Below are 20,822 nucleotides of genomic sequence, written 5' to 3' on the forward strand. Positions count from 1 at the left end.
TCTTTACTGTCACTACTAAACAATTTAATGTGTACTTGAGAAATGTAATTTCTCAAAAAATTAAAAAAATTAAAAACGGTAGTCAGTGTTGAGCTTGTTACTCACAAAATGTAATTTATTACTTGTTACGCCTTTCAAAAGTAATATTATACTCGGGGATTGAAATTAACTTTCACTCACCAGCCAATCTGGTAACTAAATTTTTAAGTTACTGGCCATTCATAACCTCTACTAGCCAAAAAAAAAAAAAAAGGAAATAAACCAACAACTTGAAGCTGTCTACACTGGAAGTGACAAAGCGACCATTGCAAATCATTCTGTGTCAGTACTAAGGGTGTGTAATATTGAAATATAAAAAAAAAAACAATTTTCTGGGATTTTATCGATAAAGATAATTTATTGATAGACGATATTTTGCGGAGTGTGTTATTGTGCTGGCATCCTAAGGACTGCCGTGGACAGCTGGCTCCTGAATATTTTTGATATTCTTCATAATCTGTGTGGTCAGTTCACAGCAGTGATAGAATTAATCTTTTCCAATACGTTTAAATAGATTTTTACCTTTTATGGGCATTTTTACCTTTATAAAGCAATTTTTCAAAAGTGTGCATCATCTTTTGAGTCAAATTCTTACATTTAATCAGTCAATTATAACAACACATTTAGGCTTTTACTAAACAAATGAAATCAGTATCAATAAAATTAATCTTTGCAGAAGTTGCATCTGAAGTGGGAAAGCAAGAGCTGATAAAATGTAAAAACTGTAACTTGAATGCAATGTAAGTCGCTTTGGATAAAAGCATCTGCTAAATGCATAAATGTAAATGTAAGTGGCATTTAGATGTATTTACACATGTTAATGCAGCTTAGAGGGACATGGAATGCTTTAACTTGCAGTTAGAAATGCATAAATAATGTTTTGATATTTTAAACATGAAATGTTGAATACTGATATATGAAATTATTTAAAAAAATGAAAAGATACTGTAAATGTGAAATTAACCGCCAGTAGGTGGCATCAAGTCACTGTTAATAAGGGAGTCATTGTGATTAAACCAAATCGTAAACGGTCGATTCATTCAGGAATGAAACACCGCCATGTTGCTCAGAGACGCAAAGCATACTCGGTTAAGCATTGGCGGGTGTTAATTTCAAACCCTGATTATACTTATTACTTTCTGGCAACAGTAATTAGTTACACTACACTACTAGTTACATTACTTTTCCTTCATGCACCACAGAAATTTTAATTGCGTATCTTACCCAAAAATTCTTCTGAAATGTTACTAACAATATATTTCTACCTCATCATTTGACCAAAAGTTACATTGGATCGCAGTCATAATTTAGGCTATTTCAAACACTAATTAATTGTCATGTGTAGCTTGAAGCTAATTGTAGCTATACTTTCTCTGTTACCCATAAACGACTATATTTCATTATGTATTTTATGAAAAGAAATAACATAAGTTCGTAAAAACTAATTTAGTTTCCTAAAAAGACTTTTAATTATAGTAATAGTAATACAAATTATATATCGGGATCAGCGGGATGTGGGTGGGCAAGCCATGTAATGCTAGAACTTTCATAATGCCACAACTTATACATTGGTGTTCAGACCATCTTTTCTTCTCACAAAATCAATGTAATGGCAACATTTTCATCAGTTTAATGTAAGCTTTTCCATTTTCCAAGCTTGCCTGCTGCACTGGTGACTTCATGCGTTCATGAGTCATGAAAATTACGAAAATAAAATGATTAATTATTGGATTGTTGGGCTTCAAATCAGTAGGGGTTGAGGCATCAAAAGTAACCAAGTAGCTAGCTGTTTTATGGATAGTAACTGTAATATTATTATTGAAATCTTATTAGTAATTAGTTACACTACTAGTTACTACACAAAGTAATATTATTATTGTAACTAGTTACTAGTAGTGACTAGTTACTGCCCAGCACTGACAGTAGTATATGTCTTGAATACATTTTACTATGCATTTCACTCTCATTTTTTTGCTATTTTTCAAATGCATTTTCCATATAGATTTTATTGTTTTGCACTTATCCCAAACCTAGACTTTGAATTTTAAACATTAAAAATAAATTGTAATACTCATAGTGTGAAACTGATTGCCCCACTGTTGTGGTGTGATATCCACCACACTGAAAAATTCTAATAAAGTTTTTGTAAAAAACAGATATCGGGGGTAAGGTGGGTCAGAGGCAACATATTTTAACATGGCTTTTAATAATAATAATAATAATAACACCAATAATAATAAATGTATTTTATATAGCGCCTTTAAAAGTTTTATGTATCATTTTGTCATTGCACAGAATTTACTTGGCAGTTTAAAGACATTGAAAGTGAAGTAATCTAAAAAAAACAAATCATATATTTTTCATGTTAACACACGTACCATGTGCAGGCTCCGACAGTCGACCAGGGCAGTGAGGTGATGGAGACTGACTTCAGTGGAGTTTAACACCGCCTGCATCTCCTCTAGGTTACTCTGATAACCAACCCATAGAGAGCCAAAGAACATAAATAAATAAACATCCATATACTGAGTACAGAATATGTACTTAGTACTGAGTTTCTTGTACAGTACTGAGTACATCCACAATCTCGCACCTTAGTCTTGGGGAATTCACGAATAGCTGAGCGCAAGAGCTCGGAAACATCATCCTGCATCTCCACAAGAGCTTTATGGCTTCCGGAGAGTTTCTGCAAATCAGAGGACCGATTTATAATTCATGAAACAGAACAAGAGAGACAATGACAAAGAGAACAGAGGAAGAGTAATTATGTACCTGCTGAAATGGGTTGGTCTGTCCCATGCTGCACCTCAGATAATACTGCAGGATATCTAACACATATTTAACACAGATAATAACGAATACATATGAATTCCAATAAATATGTTCATTCTTTTACTCCTCAAATGTGTGACATCACATAATGATAGATTTCCCAAACACTCCCCTCGTCTTGCGTCGATCAATACACAGCTATTCTTGATCAGATACTGATATATTGTTGAAATCACTCTACAAAGAAAACAGCCGATGCAAACTAACAAAACTTAGCAGTAAATCTGTTGGAAGCACTGCATGCATCTGCCTCTCTTGAGTCACTGTGACCCGCTAGTTCATTATTTACTAAGCCAGCTGGCTGAAATTACTGACAATGCCAACTAGCTTCATTTGTTAGGATATCAAGTTTATTTTCTGTGTATGTGTGATTATGAGTGAATGTGAGAAGGAGATGACTGTAAAGGCGCTATATGAATCTGAACCCTATTACTATGTGTTCATGTGTTTGAAAAAGAGACAAGAGAGAGAGAATGAGAGAAGCAGTAGTGGAAAGACATTTGGCAGAGGTTTAATGATTAATTAACCTCACAATCTAAATCATCACACTCATAGCGGGTGCAGATGGAGAAGATAAAAAATTGAAAAAAATAATAAAATGTAACTGTAAGAAACCTACGAACTGGCCAATATGGCACAATTTTAGCCTCAAGATACTGTATGTTTGAGTGAATTTCAATAAATATTGTGTAAACTTTTTATTTGAGTAATTTTGTGTATTTATCATTTGCTACTTTTACATGATATCATATATTAACATACATAACCATTCAAAAGTTTGGGGGCTGTAAGATATTTTATGTTTGAAATAATCTCTTTTTCTCACCAAGACATAAAAAAAAGAATACAGTAAAAAACAGTAATATTTTAAAATATTATTGCAAATTAAAATAACTTTATATTTTAATATGTTTTGAAACTATTTATTCCTGTTTATTTCCAGCAAAGCTGAAAAAGCTGAATTTTGAATCTTTGATGAACAGAAAAAAGTTATTTTAAAAATGCTTTATACTGTAAATATCTTTACGGTCACTTCAGATATTCAGTATTAATTTCTTATTCTAAAATCGTATTGACCCCAAACTTTTGAACAGAAGTGTATTACGTGTCAGCAAAATTAATATGCAGGAGGAAGTAAATACACAGATGTCAAATTATTTACAAGATTTATTGGCCTGCAGACACACCTCCCATTGCTTTACCTTCAACAAAGAGAAATATGAATACTTCCAGCAGTGAAACATAAGTGTGTATGCAAGCGTGAATGAGAGTTGATTGTGAATGTGTTGTAGAGGGACTGAGAGGGTCATGAATCGTATTCCCTGTGGGAACTAATTAGCGATGACATTCATATCTGTCCAGGAAAGCCAAGGTCTGAGAGCAAGATACAAAACCTGCTTTGTACATAAACACACTTTAAGAAAGCCTCCTCTGCATAGCAATGCTCCAAGACATTTCAAGTGAATGAATGAGAGTGATTGTGAGCATACACATTTTCAGTGGGGAGTATTGAGTTCAAGTCTTTGATGATACATTGAATTATCAGTATATAAAATAATTAATAACATGCAAATAAGAAACAACTGCATTTAGTACTTTCTTTAATCCGTAATCTGTACTCCAACTACTTTTGTTAACATAATTTATGTATCTGTTTCTGTCTGTATATAATTGTGTATGCCGTTGTGGATTTTTTTTGTGATCTGAGCATTTGTCGCAAGCATCTAAATGCCCAGTGAACCATGCATAAACTGTGTGAAAGACAAACAAACTCAACTTGATTTTGGAGCACATACCTTGGTTGATAACGGCGTTCTCACGTGTCACTTTGGTGATGTAAGAGTCAGGGGCAATACAAAAGTCACTGGCAGTCTGAGGAAGAGAACAACACACACACACACACACACAAAGCAAACCCTCAAATACAGGCCCAAAAACAAACTCAAAATCTAAAATCCTCACTTCAAACATACTCAAAAGTTTGGGATCAGTAAGATTTTTTAAGTTTCTTCTGTTCATCAAGGCTGTATCTATTTGATCAAAAATACAGAAAAAAACCCGTTATTTTGTGAAATATTTTTGCAATTTAAAATAACAGTTTTCTATTTTAATATACTTTAAAATATGTTATTTCTGTGACGCAGCGCTGAATATTCAGCATCATTTCTCCAGTCTTCAGTGTCACATGATCCTATGCTGATTTATAATCAATGTTGGAAACCGTTGTGCTGCTTCATATTTATTTTAGGACCTGTAATATTTTTTATAGGACTGGAGTAATGATGCTGAAAACTCAGCGCTGCGTCACAAACAATAAATTATATTTTAAAGTATATTAAAAAAGGAAACCAATATTAGAAATTGCAATAAGATTTCACAAAATTATTGTTTTTTCTGTATTTTTGATCGACTAAATACAGCCTTGAACTTTTGAGCAGCAGTATACTACAATTTCAAGCGTTTGCAGTCAATTAGATTATCAGCGAATCCTGAAAATGATGCATTGCAGTCTCCGCAAAAATATTACATTTCACAACTATATTCAGCATAAAATCAGCATATTAGAATGATTTTTGAAGGACAATGTGACACTGAAGACTGGAGTAACGATGCTGAAAATTCAGCTTTGCATCACAGGAATAAATACAATTTTGAAATATATTAAAATAGAAAGCAGTTATTTTACATTGTAAGAATATTTCGCAATATTAGCGTTTTCAAGTATTACCATTGATTAAATAAATGCAGCCTTGGAGAACAGAATAGACTTTTTAAAAACATATTTTCGGCCTTACACTTTGAACAGTAGTGTATATACTTATTTTATTATATATTATCCTAAAGAAAATAATTCCCACACAATTTGTCTCTACTCTTCTTAGACAGCCTTCGAACAAACAGAAATATATTGGCATAAAATTGAAGAGAATTAAAGGTGTTTCTGCTAATATACTAACCACAGCAACAGAAAACTCCAGCCCAAGTGAAGCCCAGCTGATCACCAGCGTCAGCACACCTAGCAAACAAACGCTGAAGGAGAGAAAGAGAAAATTCACACTCAGTATGAAAAAATGGTGTTTACAGTCATGCGCTTACAATGGAAAAAAATCGGACACTTTTTTAAAGTGTTTAATTCTTCACTACAAAATGCCTGTCATTTGAGTCTTTTAATGGTGGGACTATTCGAACGAGTGTCTAGTTATTCCTGTGAGCAAAGCCCAAATGTTTCTATGTTGTTGATGGATATTTTCTAGTTGGTTTCTTTTTAAACTTGTTTATGCTCATGGTGAGGAACCCAGTTTGAAACCATCTCTGGGGACTCAAACAACCTCCCACTGACCAAATGTGCTTTCAGATACACATGCGCCCTCAAACACTAATATAAACGCAAACAAACACATGTACACAACACACGGCAGAAGAGGTGTCTAATTGCAGCAGAAGGAGTGAAAAAGTGAATCAGAGTGAATCAAGGGGAGATCTTCACCCTCCCTAGTAGACTAAATAGATTTTGTTTCGCCCGAATCCTTTTCTCCTCTGCCAACTCCTCTCTCTGATTCGTGCTCTCTCTCTCTCTCTCTCACCATTTCTAAAGGCTTTCAGAGAATAAATCTCAATTTTGCATAGTTACAGGCTAAAAATAGGCATTTTCACACAACGATTTCCAACCTGGAAATTTCCAAACTGTAAACTCAGGTAGTGCATTTTAACCTGAGGCACGTCCTGCAATCCACCAGGAAAACAAGAAAGTCCCTTTTGATGTTCTCAGAAATAGCACATGATCTTGCATATCACCATTCTGACATACATTATTTCTTTGTTTTAAGAGTCAGTCAATTATATTCCTTAAATTCTAGTGATACATGCTCAGAGTTTAATTCCAGGTTATATTGTTATGTCACATCTCAAACCATCCTGTCGAATTCAGTAACAACCATAAATATTATTAAAATTTGATTTTATAACACTGTTGTTTTAGTATCATTTATATACTAATATAGTATTTATGAATGCTTTAAATGAGCTTTTCATATCAATTTTCATTTTTAAATTTTGTTTAGTAAAATTTGTAAAATTTCTATTTGTTTTTTTTAGATACTTCTATTTAGCATTCATTTTAATTCAGGTTTACTTTTGTAATTTTAGTAAGTTCAAGTTTTTCATCTAATATTTTATTTTAGCTTCATCTTAGTTAATGAAAATTCAAGTTTTAATCATTTTAGGTAACAATAACAACTGTTTCACATAGCAAATCAGCACATAAATACATATATATTGGGTAATATTGAGTAAAATAGTGTCATTTTGGATAGAAATAAAAATAATAAATTTTGGCACTAAATAAAAAAGAAAAACAATATTAATATGTTGTTTCTTAAAGGTACAGAAAATGTTCTTTAGGAACCATTTTGTGATAGATTAGATGGGTGGCTATTGTGTGTGATATTAACTAAAAACATGTGTTAATAATTTCTGTACTTACCTAATTAAGATGCTTCTTGAGTTGCGTATGAGACCAACCAAAACGAGCAGGCAGATTAAAACATCAAAGAGCAGCAGACCCAGATAACCCAACCACCTACAGAACACACATACACATGATCTCTTCCAGATGGCTGGAAATGTCTTTATAACTCCATCCAAAAGCAGTAACAAGTCTGGACTTTATTATTGAGAAACTTTATTGTGTGTGTCCATAAACTCTAATTTACTTCTTTGGACATTTAAGTCATTCTTATGTCAAAAACAAGTCATGCCAGACTACTACTTCTTAAAAAAAAAAAAAAAAAAATACAGGATTTTAGAAACCAATACTATCTGGGTAATACTGTTGAAACAAATGATCACAGAGCAAGATGACTAGATTGGACTTCTTAATTACCTGTACCAGTCATACTGCTCAGTGATGGATGCCAGGTGATCCAGAGAGAGATCCGTACTGCTCCAGAAAGGCACCTCCACCATCAGATTGATCAGTTCGTCCAGCTGACCCTGCAGTTTCTGGACGATAGACAGGTAGTCTGTATGCTTGGAGTACACCGTCTCCAGCTGCACCAAACCCTCCTGCAGGGTTTCATTCAGACTGCTGGTGCTCTCTGATACCTAAAACACATAAACAAGCACATATTTTAGGCTCAATAAATCAGATGCTTTTTTTCTGCCCCCTGAATCAAACTGGCAGGTTATAATGTAGGCTATCATAAGTGACTGACCAGGTCGATGAGTTTTGGAGAACTGCCCATCTGGCTGATGACTGTATCAGAATTTTGGTGATTTTAAAATATTAGGTGAAATAAATATTTATAACTTTATCATTTGCGCACATCTCATCTGAGTGCATTATATAAATACATCGTTTATCATCCATTCTGCTAGATCACCATACTGGCTGTCCACAAGTTGTCATCATGTGTCTGTGATTTTCCATTGTAAGATATACATTAACCGAGCTGCTCGGCCCGAGCATCAATTTGAGAATATGTGAACAACTCCTATAACACACTTTTATTAGTCATAAGGGGGAGAATGATATTATAATACCAATAATAACGTGTAAAGCCTCAAGTACACTGTAATACATTAGAATAGTAGACATAAATGCCATTGTTTCACAGCTGTAAAAGAAACTGAAGAGACAGAACAACAAGAAAAACTAATGAAGATGTCAACAACAATAGATGGCGCATTGATAAGCGCTTTTGTGAGGGGGGTAAAGAGACAATGGACAAAGATGAAACTTTCCAGTGCGCATGTGGCAAACGCCTGTGTTTACGCACACTATCAAATGGAGGATACTTTGAAATGCCATGCATTCAGCTGTTAGTGTCAAAGTGAAATACACTTTGATATTAATTGCTATTCAGCTGAAAATGATTTTTCGGTTTCAGTCAAAACAGTTTTGGAAGGCTGGAATTGTTGTGATGTTTCAATGCTGTGCAATTTAAATGCTTACATACAACAAGTGTTGATTGTTAAATAAATTTGATTAATTAATTGATTATTAGATAAACCTTAATTTCCGTTTCGGCTTTCACTGAATGAAAACTAGGACTCAATGAGCTCTCAGGCTCTCTAACAGTCAGAACACCTGCTAATGGATATTTTGATACATAATTACTTCCTATGAGAAGTCCTAGCCAGCCTACCAAAACAATTAAACCCTCAACCTTATGAATGCATTAACATTTAATAACCCTGTATGCTGGGGGTTTTAGCTATGGCCATGAGGTGCGGTGGAGCATTTGGCAACAGATTTGAATGTTTATTCAAGTTAAAGTGTTCAGCAAAGGGCAATGAACTCTAGCGGCAGCAGTGGGGAGTTCAGTAGAGACAGAGGTACATTTTTGGCACCACAGTACTTTAGTATTGGTATGCTGTGCAACCCTATTAGTTAGGGCTGTAAAATAGCTAGCAACGGTGGTAACTGCTTGAAAAAAAGTGGTTAAGTGTTCAGGATTGACAACAAAAGGGCAGTTAAGTATGTTTTGAACACCTGGATAAGGCAAAATGTCTCCAGCTCAGAACAAACAAAAGCGTCAATGACTCACCAGTTTGTCGATGCCTGCCACTGTTTGGTTAGCATGGCGCAAAGAGTATGTCAGACGTGTCATGCCATCGCACGTTTCGCCGTTTCCATAGAAACCGACTGCAATGCCAGCACTGCGGGAAAGTGATCAAAACAGGAATTAGCTCAAGTGAATGTGGCAGACTCTTTTATATAGGCTGTAAATCAACGCTCTTGCACAAGCAATGTCTTTATTCTGAAATGCTAAAAGTACAAAAACAAGAAAATGCCCAAGTTGGCAGAGCTGATCTTGGTTGAACAACAGTGTTTTTTTTACAAGTGTACTTTTACAAAGACAATAAAACACAGATCCATGTGATTTCCCTAACATTTCCAGCTTGTATCAGAAAAATCTACAATGCTTATAGTCAACCTAAATTATGTGTGAATTGACTGCTATGCATTTTATTCTGTGGGTGTGTGTGTGTGTGTGTATTAGGGCTGTTATCACATCCAAAATAAAAGTTTGTTTACACATAATATGTGTACTGTATATTATTATGCATATATTTTTTTTAAATTGTATAATGTAGATAATATATATATATATATATATACATACATACACATACATACACACACACACACAAACGAGAATCTTTACATCTTTAAAAGAAAAAGAACAGAATTTACATGAACAATATAAACTTTCTTTTATATTTGAAATACCTTATCTATAAGGGTAAATCAACACAAAGGAATTAATGTGTGATATTGAAGCATTTATTTCAGGTACATTGATCTCAGGGTGGTTTTGGTGTGTACGCGTGAGCGTTTTATCTGATGCCGCGTGCACATTTTCCTGCATGTGTTCCTTTTTGTCTCTGTCCCTCAAATACAAGAGGATTTAGGCAGGAGAGCTCTTATAAGCTTAAGAGTGTGTGAGACCGAGAGATATCGAGAGAGAGGTCAAGCTGTCATTCTTTGTTAAGGTCAGGAGTCACGTGGCTCACCGAGGCTTTCCCACTGTTACCCAGAAACCCTCACGATAACAGCACTGACCATAATCATCCTCTTATGTGTTTATCTGTTAGATCGCGTGAGTGGGCACATATGCTAACAGTTCTGTTTAGTAACTGTATCCAAAACTGGTATGATGTATATGAAAATATTTGATTCCCAAGTGCAACAGTGTTGGTTTAAGATGGTAATGTGATCATACTGAATATTAAGCAAACTTAATTAAAAAACAAATCACCAAAATTACAAAAGCTACTGTACTTCCATGTTATTTTATACAAGTACCATGATTTTAAGTACCATATAAATTGAATAGTACATAGTTTTCAGTGCAGAATATTGTGATATTTGCATTATTGATTTTGATTAAATGTGCATGTCTATGTGGGTTTGTTTAGAAATGCAGTTTGGTTGAACCAATGACATATATGAGTCACTTTGAAACATTAATATTTATGAGTCCTGGCTGCTTTAAATTGGCTTGATGGGGTCAATTACTGAGCAAAAGTAGTATCAATTAACCAAGACAAAATTACTCGCAATTAAACAGCGGGCACAAATACAAATATCTTTGTGAGAATCTGGCAGTGTTAGATAAGAGATATTAAATAATGACTCTCTGCGGCTATAGCACTCATATATACGCAGTGCCCACACACACACACACACACACACACACACACACACACACTGGCAGAGAGACCTGCAGTGCATTATTCATCTCACGGCTTCAGTGTTCAAAATCTGATTCTGTTGCTATGGCAACATCTCCAAGGCTCCGAGGGGGGCAGCGCCGGGGAGAGAGGGGGGAAAATTGATGTGAGGGCGACAGAGGGAAAAAGAGAGAACGTAATACAGAGAGGAAGAAAATATTTTTGTCCACGACGAGTCTCTTTAGCCCAGGACACACGGCAAATAATATCGATCAGCTGCTTTGTCTCATTATTTCCAGTAAACATCTGAAAACAGTGTCAAAAACATCTTTGAAACAAAATAAGTTTATCTGTGAAGCAATATTACATAACATTTGTTTTTAGAAAATGAATGTTTTTTTTTTACTGCGGCAATGGCAGATTTTTCATTTGTTTGAAGGATAAACTAACTAAACTACCAACTCTGGTCTCTTAACGATTACATTAAATGTTCTTTTAGTACTTTGGGGGATGCTTAATATGCATAAAAAATAATTAATTAAACAATTACATTTTGAAGAATATTGGTATCTAAACTGTTTTGCTTCCCATGGACATCCATTAAATGGATAAAAATACAATAAAACTATTGTACAGAACTTGAACTTTTTGGTTATCAACATTGTGTTCATCTGAAAAAAGAAATGCATACAAGTCTAAATCAATATTGTTTTACAATGCAAGTGTCTATTATAAAATAAGAAATACAATGATACATTTAGTTAGATTTTGCTTCAAACAAATGAAAAAAATCTGCCATTGCCACAATAAAAAAAAGCACATTAAATTTTCTGAAAATAAATCATATGTAATATTGCTTCATGGATATATTTATTTTGTTTCACAAAATGAGTATTTTGCACAGTTCTGAATGAGAACATTCATTGAGCTACTAAAGACACAAAACATTAGGGAGATTAGGAGAGTGCTACTGTGTTTTAGGTCACTCAACGGAGCATGTGCACGTGTGCACTATTTGATGTGCTTAATGATGCATGAGACGCAGTGCATTTCATCTGAGCCATCATATCAGCATGACATCTCTCATCTCTGCCATGGACTGATCACTCAGTCTGATCCCGCACTTTTCCCAGATAAGCTTTATCTGCATCTCCCTCAATCAATCAGTCGTCATTGTCCTTTTCTCTGGTTCTTTCTGCATCCATCTCTCTCTAAGGGAAATAATCTCTTCTTTGTTTGTCAATCACAGCATTGAATGGCAGTGCATGAAGTCAGATACAGGACAGATGAGTGAAAGGAGGAGGAAGGGAAGGCAGAAGGGGTGGAACAGAGGGGAGGAGATCGTCTGATGACCCTAGTGGAGCGACAAATGGGAGGAGAGAACAGAAAATAATCTGAACAGAAGACAAAGAAAGCAACCTAAAAGCAATGAAAACTGCCTAAAAATTGTATGCAAAATTATGGCTTATTTACACAAATTAAATTAACTTTACTTTATAAGACTTTTCTCCTTCCGCAGCTAAATGTCAATGTATTTACATTGATTATTTGCAAAGATATTAATAATCATTATTGATGTACATTACTATTATTATTATTATTCACGTTAATAATAATAGCCTAATATTAAATTGTATTTTCACCAAAAATCTTTTAAACAATATTTAACAGACCTCCTGTTAAAAAATGCTGCCCTAATGAAATTACAATTATTTTTGAAAAAGTAAAAACAAATAAGATTATGTACACTTCTAAGAGTTTAACAGTTTCACCGTAAAAGATCACGTAGGATGATCTTATGTGACCACCATATTAAGGTCACATGACCTGATGAATATTACTCACTTCATCTCAGTAACTTCCATATTATCAGACATTTTGGTCAGATTAATCAATAAATTAATCATGGCTAACAAACATGCATGTGAATGTTTTTTTTATTATTTCTAAAATGGCATAACTAAAATGCGCTTTCACATCAAAGGATTGTACACAAAAAAAAAAATTTACATCTTTAATTAGAACAGAACTGTGTAAAATCCTTTTGGTACAATCAAAGCTTTGTCTTTACATAAATGAAGGAGCCCAAAATCTCAGGTCACGACAAGAAGTTCTTTTTAGATAACCATTTACGGACTAAGTGTAAACAACTAAAGCACAGCCGCCCCCTAAAAATCACAGTATTTCTGTGTGGCTTCTATTTCAAGACTAAATTTCTACATCACGACCGCTGAAAGGAGCAGCTGGCATTATTAAACAGGGTCATTGCAGGACAATGGGGTTTATGTCAAACGTCACCTGACAAAACCGGAGAACAGGTCTCATTGCATTCATTTGTCTGAGAAAGTGTTAACAGCTTTATGAACTGACTGTGATATCTATGCAATTTTAAGGTAATCAGTTATTGTTGGCATTTTATTTAATATTAATATCTGAATGCCTACATTTCACTGCTGGTTATACTCTGTATAATTGTGTATGTGACAAATAAAAAATCTTTAATCTTGAATCTTGAATGATAGTGGCAAGAAAAACGAAACCTTTGATGTCAATCTGCATTCGTGGTGGACATCAGTTATGCTCATCCTTGGTATCTCCTTTGACGGCATGTCCATATTTAACAAAGCACATACAAAATAGCTGAACCGGAAGCAATGCGACCTCTTTTAAAGAACACTGAAGTTTTTTGCGCATAACCCTTATTAACCCGGAATCAACCACTTAACCTCTGTGTCCTGGGTTCAGCATGGAATAGCTGCCGACCTGAACTGACCTCTCTCTATATTTAAAGAGATCTGACAGGAATGATTAGAGACGTTTTCACAAGAGACCAAATGTATACAGCAAGATACTCTGCACATAAACACTTCACTATTTACTAGCTTAGACAAACAGAACAGAAAGATGACAGATTACTATGTCAGTATATAAAAAGAGTTTAAAATATTATTGTCAAGGTCAACTAAGGTAATGTATTTGATTTCGCAAAAGTGACAAGAAAGCAGATGGAAGCTTGTTAACCTAATGTGACAGCATGTGGATTGTGAAAAATTTCCAAGCAGGACACACACCTACTATTTCAAATGAATCACGGCCAGCGGCGCTCATCAGCGTGGGTTAGGCGTTTAATAAGCTGCCATATGTGTTACATGATTTGTGTGTCATACAGCAATTACTTGAGAGCTTTTTAGTTCTTTTTTTTGCTTTTGGTAACAAATACATATCTTTTTGGACTGAAGGTTTCTGTTTAGAATTTACTATTCTCAAGGAACCATTTATTACTCTCTTGGCAGACATTTAATGGGATGGATCAAATGGGTTTGGAACAACACAAGGGTGAGTAAATGATGACAATCTTAATTTTGTAGTGAACTATTCCTTTAAAGGGGTCATCGGATGCCCATTTTCCATGGTTGGTATGATTCTTTAGGGTCTTAATGAAAATCTATTACATACTTTGGTTAAAATTTATCAATGGTACTGTAAAAACCACCCTGTCAAAAACTAGTTTTTAGCAAGCTATTCTAGTCCATGTTGCTTTAAATGCTAATGAGCTCTGCTGACCCCGCCCCCCTCTTCCGTGGAGTGACGAGCAGTACGGTTTACTTTAGCCGTGAAACTGGCTAACTAGCACGTTATTAGGAAAGGCCTAATAAAAGATTTGCAAAGATTCATAAAAACCCTTATACTCACTTCTTCTGTAGATGAAGCAGGATCACAAATGATTCGCTCGAACATAACGCATTTAGGCAGATCGGGATCGGCGCATTCCCTTCAAAATGAAAGTAACATTAATCCTCTGCGTCTTCAGCGGCTCAGATGTCGGGAGTAAATGACGACTGCTATATTCATTACCACATCCAACAACAAACACCTCAATCGCTTAATCGGAGACATCTTGTCTTCCCCTTGTAAGGCTTGGGTCCCTGACCGAAGCTCACACACCTATTTTCAACACATACCCAATTTCCAGACGGGCTGGCATCTTCTGGAATTAACTGCCTAATCTCCTGAGACCATAAACCCAGGATATATGGAAGAGTAACATCTGGATGTCTTTCGAGAATAAAATTAAGCGCCTGGCTGGTTTTTATCATAAATAAAGACTTCGGCGTCTGAAGGAAAAAAAGGTTCTAACGTGGACTCCCTCGATAATCCCTGACGTTCACGCAGTAAATCAAGGGTGGTATCAGCTGAAGATGACGTTTTTACAGCCAACTCGAACCAAAGACAACTCCAGACTTTCCAAAAGAAGTGACATTATGACCTCGCGTTTCGCCCAAGAAAGGAATGCGCCTTTTCTGTTGCGTTCTCTAAAACAGACAAAGAGAGCCACAGCTTTGCTTAAAGACATTTTTAAAAGGGAACGAGTTATACTAAGTTTCTGCGACTGAAATTATACTCGAAAACAAAAACACTATATACCATATATTTACAACATATATATTAAAGGATGTTTTTGTGACATGTGAAAGCTTGTTGCGTTATTTTGAACTTATGGTATTATGGTAATCTTTTTCCAGAATGTATAAATTCACATGCTCGATGTGATTATTTAGAATTCAGGATCGTTTAATCAATGCATTAACCACGTAATGAATATAAAGGATATGTATTTTTGTGCATGTCAAATGCCTAATGTTTGGTGTCAGACGAATACTAATTTCATGAATAATGTTGTGGTATGAATGAAAATGATCTGTTTTCATCAATGCATGATTACAATACGGATAGAAATCTGCTGTCGATAAGTTCTTAATGTGATAAAATAAATGAATGGACAATGTATGCATAGAAAAACACGCAGCTGTGCAGGGCGGGGCTCCGCCCCACAGAAACACTTGCGATTGGATCAAACGCCCCACAGGAAGAATCCGATTGGATCAGGCGCCTGTGGACGGATCCCAAATCGGCCCGTTAAAAACAGATGCGCAACTGAAAAGTTTGTTTGGAGTTGAAAACTGAAAAGGAAGAGCTCACGCTCGCCTCGCTCGTATCTCGTTCTGCACGCGCTGCAAAGCGCTTCTTGCCACTAACATCACGGCTGAGCATTGCAACCGCGATCAAAGTTCAACTTTGAAAGAAACTAACATCTGAAGCCAGGAACCGAACGACTTCCTGATAGCGTCATCAAGTCAGAACGAAGCCCTCCAACCACTGAAGAGTACCCTCGTGACACGACCTACCAAGCAGCCAATCAGCGCACGGTCCGTCGAATGAGAGCACAGTTGAAGCCGAGGCGTCTTCAACCGAAAAAAGACTGAGCTCGATCGGAAACAACTGAGGAAACAGTAAGGCAAGCAAACCTCCTTAAATTGGCTGAAACTGGTTATATCTATTTTTTTTAAGAGTAAGGATAAAGAGTTCCTGCGTGTGATTTCCCTCAGGTTGAAACGAGCATTAGAACCTAAGACTCTCTTCAAATCAGAACAATCCATTACAACGAATGTGTGTGTTTATGTCTTTTGTTTTGTGTTGTTTAATGTAGTAGTGTGTTAGAGTAGTAAATAAACTTTGATTATATTAAGAAATCTCTTGTCTGCTGCTATGTAATTCTTCAAATCGTAATTATTTGCCAAAAAGGTCACGTTACCTACGCTCATGAGCTTGATAACTAAAGTTAACTATTTGGGTTGTTGTATCGTTGGCCAGCGAATAAGATAGACAAATGGTTAAGAAATAACGTGCTGATTTTAATACTTGCTGGACAAGTCGTTAATAAGGTATCGTTAACCAGGTATAAGTTGGATATTCTGATTAATAGCAATTAATCATATAATCATCTTAAGAGTGATTCCCTAAAAGCTAAAATAAAAATAATATGTGGTTAGAATACTACACCCTGCACCCGAGTCGACACAATGGCAGACGGATGACAGCTCACTCAGGGCGGGTCTAAGGTAAGATGGCCGTGTCAATCAACTATTGTGGGAGCGGCCTGCGCAGAACTACGTCATTCTGACAGGAATCTCAGAACAGCCTGATTTGAGAAAGGGGATTTTAAAATGGGGATAAAAAATAAAAAAAATCCTATAATGATTTTTATCATTATAGGATGGATGTGTACACACACTTCCAACACACATTTATGTTCAAACAACTTGTAAAGTGAATTTTGCATCTGATTACCCCTTTAAGTCTCATGCATTTGTGCACTCAAAAACTGATGTTTTTATCAGCTGTTAAGTCTCTCATTCTGACGGCACCCATTCACTACAAAGGATCCATTGGTGAGCAAGTGATGTAATGCTATATTTCACCAAATCTGCTCCGATGAAGAAATAAACTCATCTACATCTTGGATGGCTTGAGGGCGAGTGATTTTTCAGCAAATTTTCATTTTAGGGTGAACTATTACTTTACAATTATTCAACAACAAGAAACCTTTTTGGTTTTCTGCCTATGTTGGCAGTGGACAGCAAGGGAGTTCTCTAGGTTTAGGAGCACAGCCAAAATGTTCCCAACTGGATGGATTTCACTGACAGATTTATTTGTGTGGAAGTCCAATTGTGAAGCCCAATTAACTGGAATTTATGATGTGTATTGCCACATGATGTGTGCGTGGAGGCAGCGAGGTGATGAGTGTTTCGTGTTTAACTGTGTAAGAGTGCAAACCACGGACCTGCACACGAGCGTGGCGATGATCACGCACCAAGCAGTGCAGCAGCAGTCTGCATTGGGCGAGTTCTGGTTCTTCCTGCGACGGCAGCACAGCCAAAAGGAGTAGAAGAGGAGAAAGAGGAGGTCGAGCGCCAAGCACACCAACGCAACTGCACCTAGCAACAACACAGACTGCAAAGAGAGAGAGAAAAAGGGAGTCATTTAGACTTCATTTTCTTTAGTGCAGCAGTAAATGAACCGTGAACAATTAAGAATACAATGAGGCCATTGAAGGCTGGTTCTTCAAATCAAAATCTTTTGTTATTGTGCAGTATAGCATGTTTTATCTAACTGTAATCTGGAGTAACATATTTGTTTGAGACTATTATACTTAGTGATGTAAAAGCTGCTCTTCTGGATGGGAAACACTCTGCTTTTAGATAAAAGGGGAGTTACTTTCAGGAGTCCTGCATGTTTAATCCAGATCTACATCCACAAGCTCTTCCACTGAACCAGAAGTGTCATGAATGATCTAGATTTTTCTCCATATGCAGCAAATGTAGGTCAGGCTGTACATGGGAGACTTCTTTTGGTCTGTGGAGTATAAGCTCAGAGGTTCTACTGTATACAAATCTGCATAAACAAACACACACACACAACATGGTGCCAAGAACTAGGATGTGATACTAAATCAACATCCCTTGTTAGTTCTGGAACAACATTCCTATTAAAATCACAATCTGAAAGGTATTCCTAACCATAATCTACCCCTAATAAAGGAAATAATCTTCTGAATGTTCATCCGGTACTAACAAGATGATCGAGAAGCATGTCCTATTTAGGTAAATCACATTAAAAATACAGCAGCATGGTTTTAGTAGTTCACATTTTCAGTTTTTTAACATACAAAGATAAGGAATAGTTGGCTTCCTCTGGAATATCTTTTGTTTAATGGAATATATTGAGCATGTCCTTTGTTTACTCAAGCAGCACATTATTCTTGCAATACACTTTTTTATCTCAACTACATATTTACTAGCCTATATTTTTGCATGTTTTCTGAAGTCAATTGGAGTGATGCTTGCTCATGCAAAACATTCTAGGTTGTTGCCAGGGCAAAGGTTGCTAACAGCTGGAATACACTACACGATCTTGGCCCAGATTTACAGCCGAATATGTGAGCCAGTCTGCAGTTTCAGGCTGAAGGATTTCTTAGAAAATCATGCAGTGTATGATGAATACAGAAAATCTGTCCAGATTTGAAAAGTTGTGTAGTCTATTACAGGTACTTCTAAAAACGGCACAGGTTACCTATAGCTATAAGGCTTTTTTTTACATTTAATCTAATTTTATGACTAATCTTATCATCAATTTAGAATATAACAAGAATTCAGGCCAAATTTAGCAAGCACCACCAATTACAAAAAGCATATATTTTAAAACAGTGGTTCACTAGCAAACTAGTGCAAACTAAAAATATTTAAAATGATTATTATTCATATATTATAACATTCTCATTTAATTAATGCTAAAACAACATACAATTAAGATATCCCTCAAAAGATATATATTGTTTTTATTGTTTATTGTTATTGTTATTTATTGTTATTGTTTTATTATTAAAGAACATATGCCTCCTAAAACGTCTGGAATCACAAAATGAATTGTCGAGGACCTTTGAGTCAAAATGATGATAACCTCTACTCTACAAACCTTACTGAATGACAGTTCAGGGCATGAAAGGAAATGCAGCATCACCAAACAGTTGATAATCAAATGCTCAGGTTTTTTAAATAGAGTAAGATCACTCATTTGTCCTCAAATGCCCAGATTGACCCAGTTTGATACAGTCACCCCTGTACAGACTCTCATCATGGCAAAATCACCAACAGTGGTGACAATTAGTGACGTAATTTTCACCCTTAAAGTACAAAGCTACATGCTCGCTGTTAACTTGAGTGGGCTGAGATATTGTGTTATGGCTTAAAACTGGTGTCATGAGATTTTCACATTAATGTCCATCCCTGGTAGTCTTTGAGGGACCTGTGAGTGAGTTGATGTCGGCTTCTGTCTGCTGTAGTCAGCTGCAAATATGGCTTGACCCCAAAAAAATTCTAACAAAAGGTTTCTCAGTGGCTTACAGTAGTATCAGATGTACTTAAAAACATACTAAAAGTTTACCAAAGTTTGACTCCAAGAAAGGCCCCATTTTCAAAATGGCGGCTGTCAGGTCCTTAAAATGACCATTACTCCTTTGTATTCCTCCTAGACCAGGAATACTGGTGCCTGATACATGTTTTGGCCATGTAATATTCTAATTAGCATATTTGCATTATAGATAATTGATTACAAGTACAATTATATATTAAATCAATTGGCTACAAGCATATTTATGCGAAAAATAAGTACAATTCCCCTTAAGTAATTGCATATTTCTCTTTTCTCATATTGTTTTGCCTAGTGTTGGTGGTTTCTGTGGTTCATAATTCTTTTGATTCCAATAAAGAATAAATTCATTAAAACTGTGTGGTACTGTAAAATGATTGTTTTAATAGTGTTTTATTTTTTTAAATATTTTTTTATATTTTTTTTTGTTTTGTTTTTTTGCCTTTTGTTTTTTATATTTTTTTTTATACTTTTCTATTTTCTTCAGTTGTTTCCTCTTATTCTGGTTTATATTTTATACTTTTTTGCACTGTGACCTTCACTAGATTTACCATTAGTCGTCACACTCTTCCTCCCATAGAGGTTGATTATAGTGATTCTCACAATTCCCAACTTGACATGGTCTACAAGTACCCCTTTTCCACCAAAGCAGTTCCAGGTGCTAGCTCAGAGCCAGTGCTATAGCCGGTTCTTAGTTGGTTCGACTGGCGAACCCTTTAAGAACCGGTTGCTTTTCCACAGGCTAGAGAGCCAATACAGAGCCAGGGCTTACGTCACTGAATACGTTTCATGTTTCGGTTCACTAGCGTGGCACAACAGGCTTGTTCGAGGTGCATCAGCGCCACGCAGATCGATCGGCATACAACACACTAAAGCACCGCGAGAGCGATCCAAAAGCTTAAAGAGCCGTCTGCTTTCCAGTCACTCCCGCAGCACCCCGATATACCTCGCACCGAACGGTCCGCGCAGCACCGATCCATCCCGGACAAGCCTAAACAAACAATCAG

General features: G+C 35.8%; 1 protein-coding gene across 1 annotated transcript in view; it reads right to left on the minus strand.

Annotated features, from left to right (window-relative positions):
* The window catches only part of LOC306872321 (protein tweety homolog 3-like), a 43,998-nt gene that overhangs the window by 9,108 nt on the left and 14,068 nt on the right, over positions 1–20,822 (minus strand). The window contains exons 4-12 of the mRNA XM_079420823.1: positions 17,672–17,841; positions 9,420–9,531; positions 7,754–7,974; positions 7,355–7,450; positions 5,829–5,901; positions 4,668–4,743; positions 2,812–2,867; positions 2,633–2,725; positions 2,418–2,510 (exon numbers count right to left, since the gene is read on the minus strand). Of these exons, the coding sequence (XP_079276949.1) occupies positions 2,418–2,510; positions 2,633–2,725; positions 2,812–2,867; positions 4,668–4,743; positions 5,829–5,901; positions 7,355–7,450; positions 7,754–7,974; positions 9,420–9,531; positions 17,672–17,841 (990 nt within the window). The remainder of the gene's footprint in view (positions 1–2,417; positions 2,511–2,632; positions 2,726–2,811; positions 2,868–4,667; positions 4,744–5,828; positions 5,902–7,354; positions 7,451–7,753; positions 7,975–9,419; positions 9,532–17,671; positions 17,842–20,822) is intronic.

This window comes from Barbus barbus (genome assembly GCF_936440315.1).
Source record: "Barbus barbus genome assembly, chromosome: 7".
Lineage (NCBI taxonomy): Eukaryota > Metazoa > Chordata > Actinopteri > Cypriniformes > Cyprinidae > Barbus > Barbus barbus.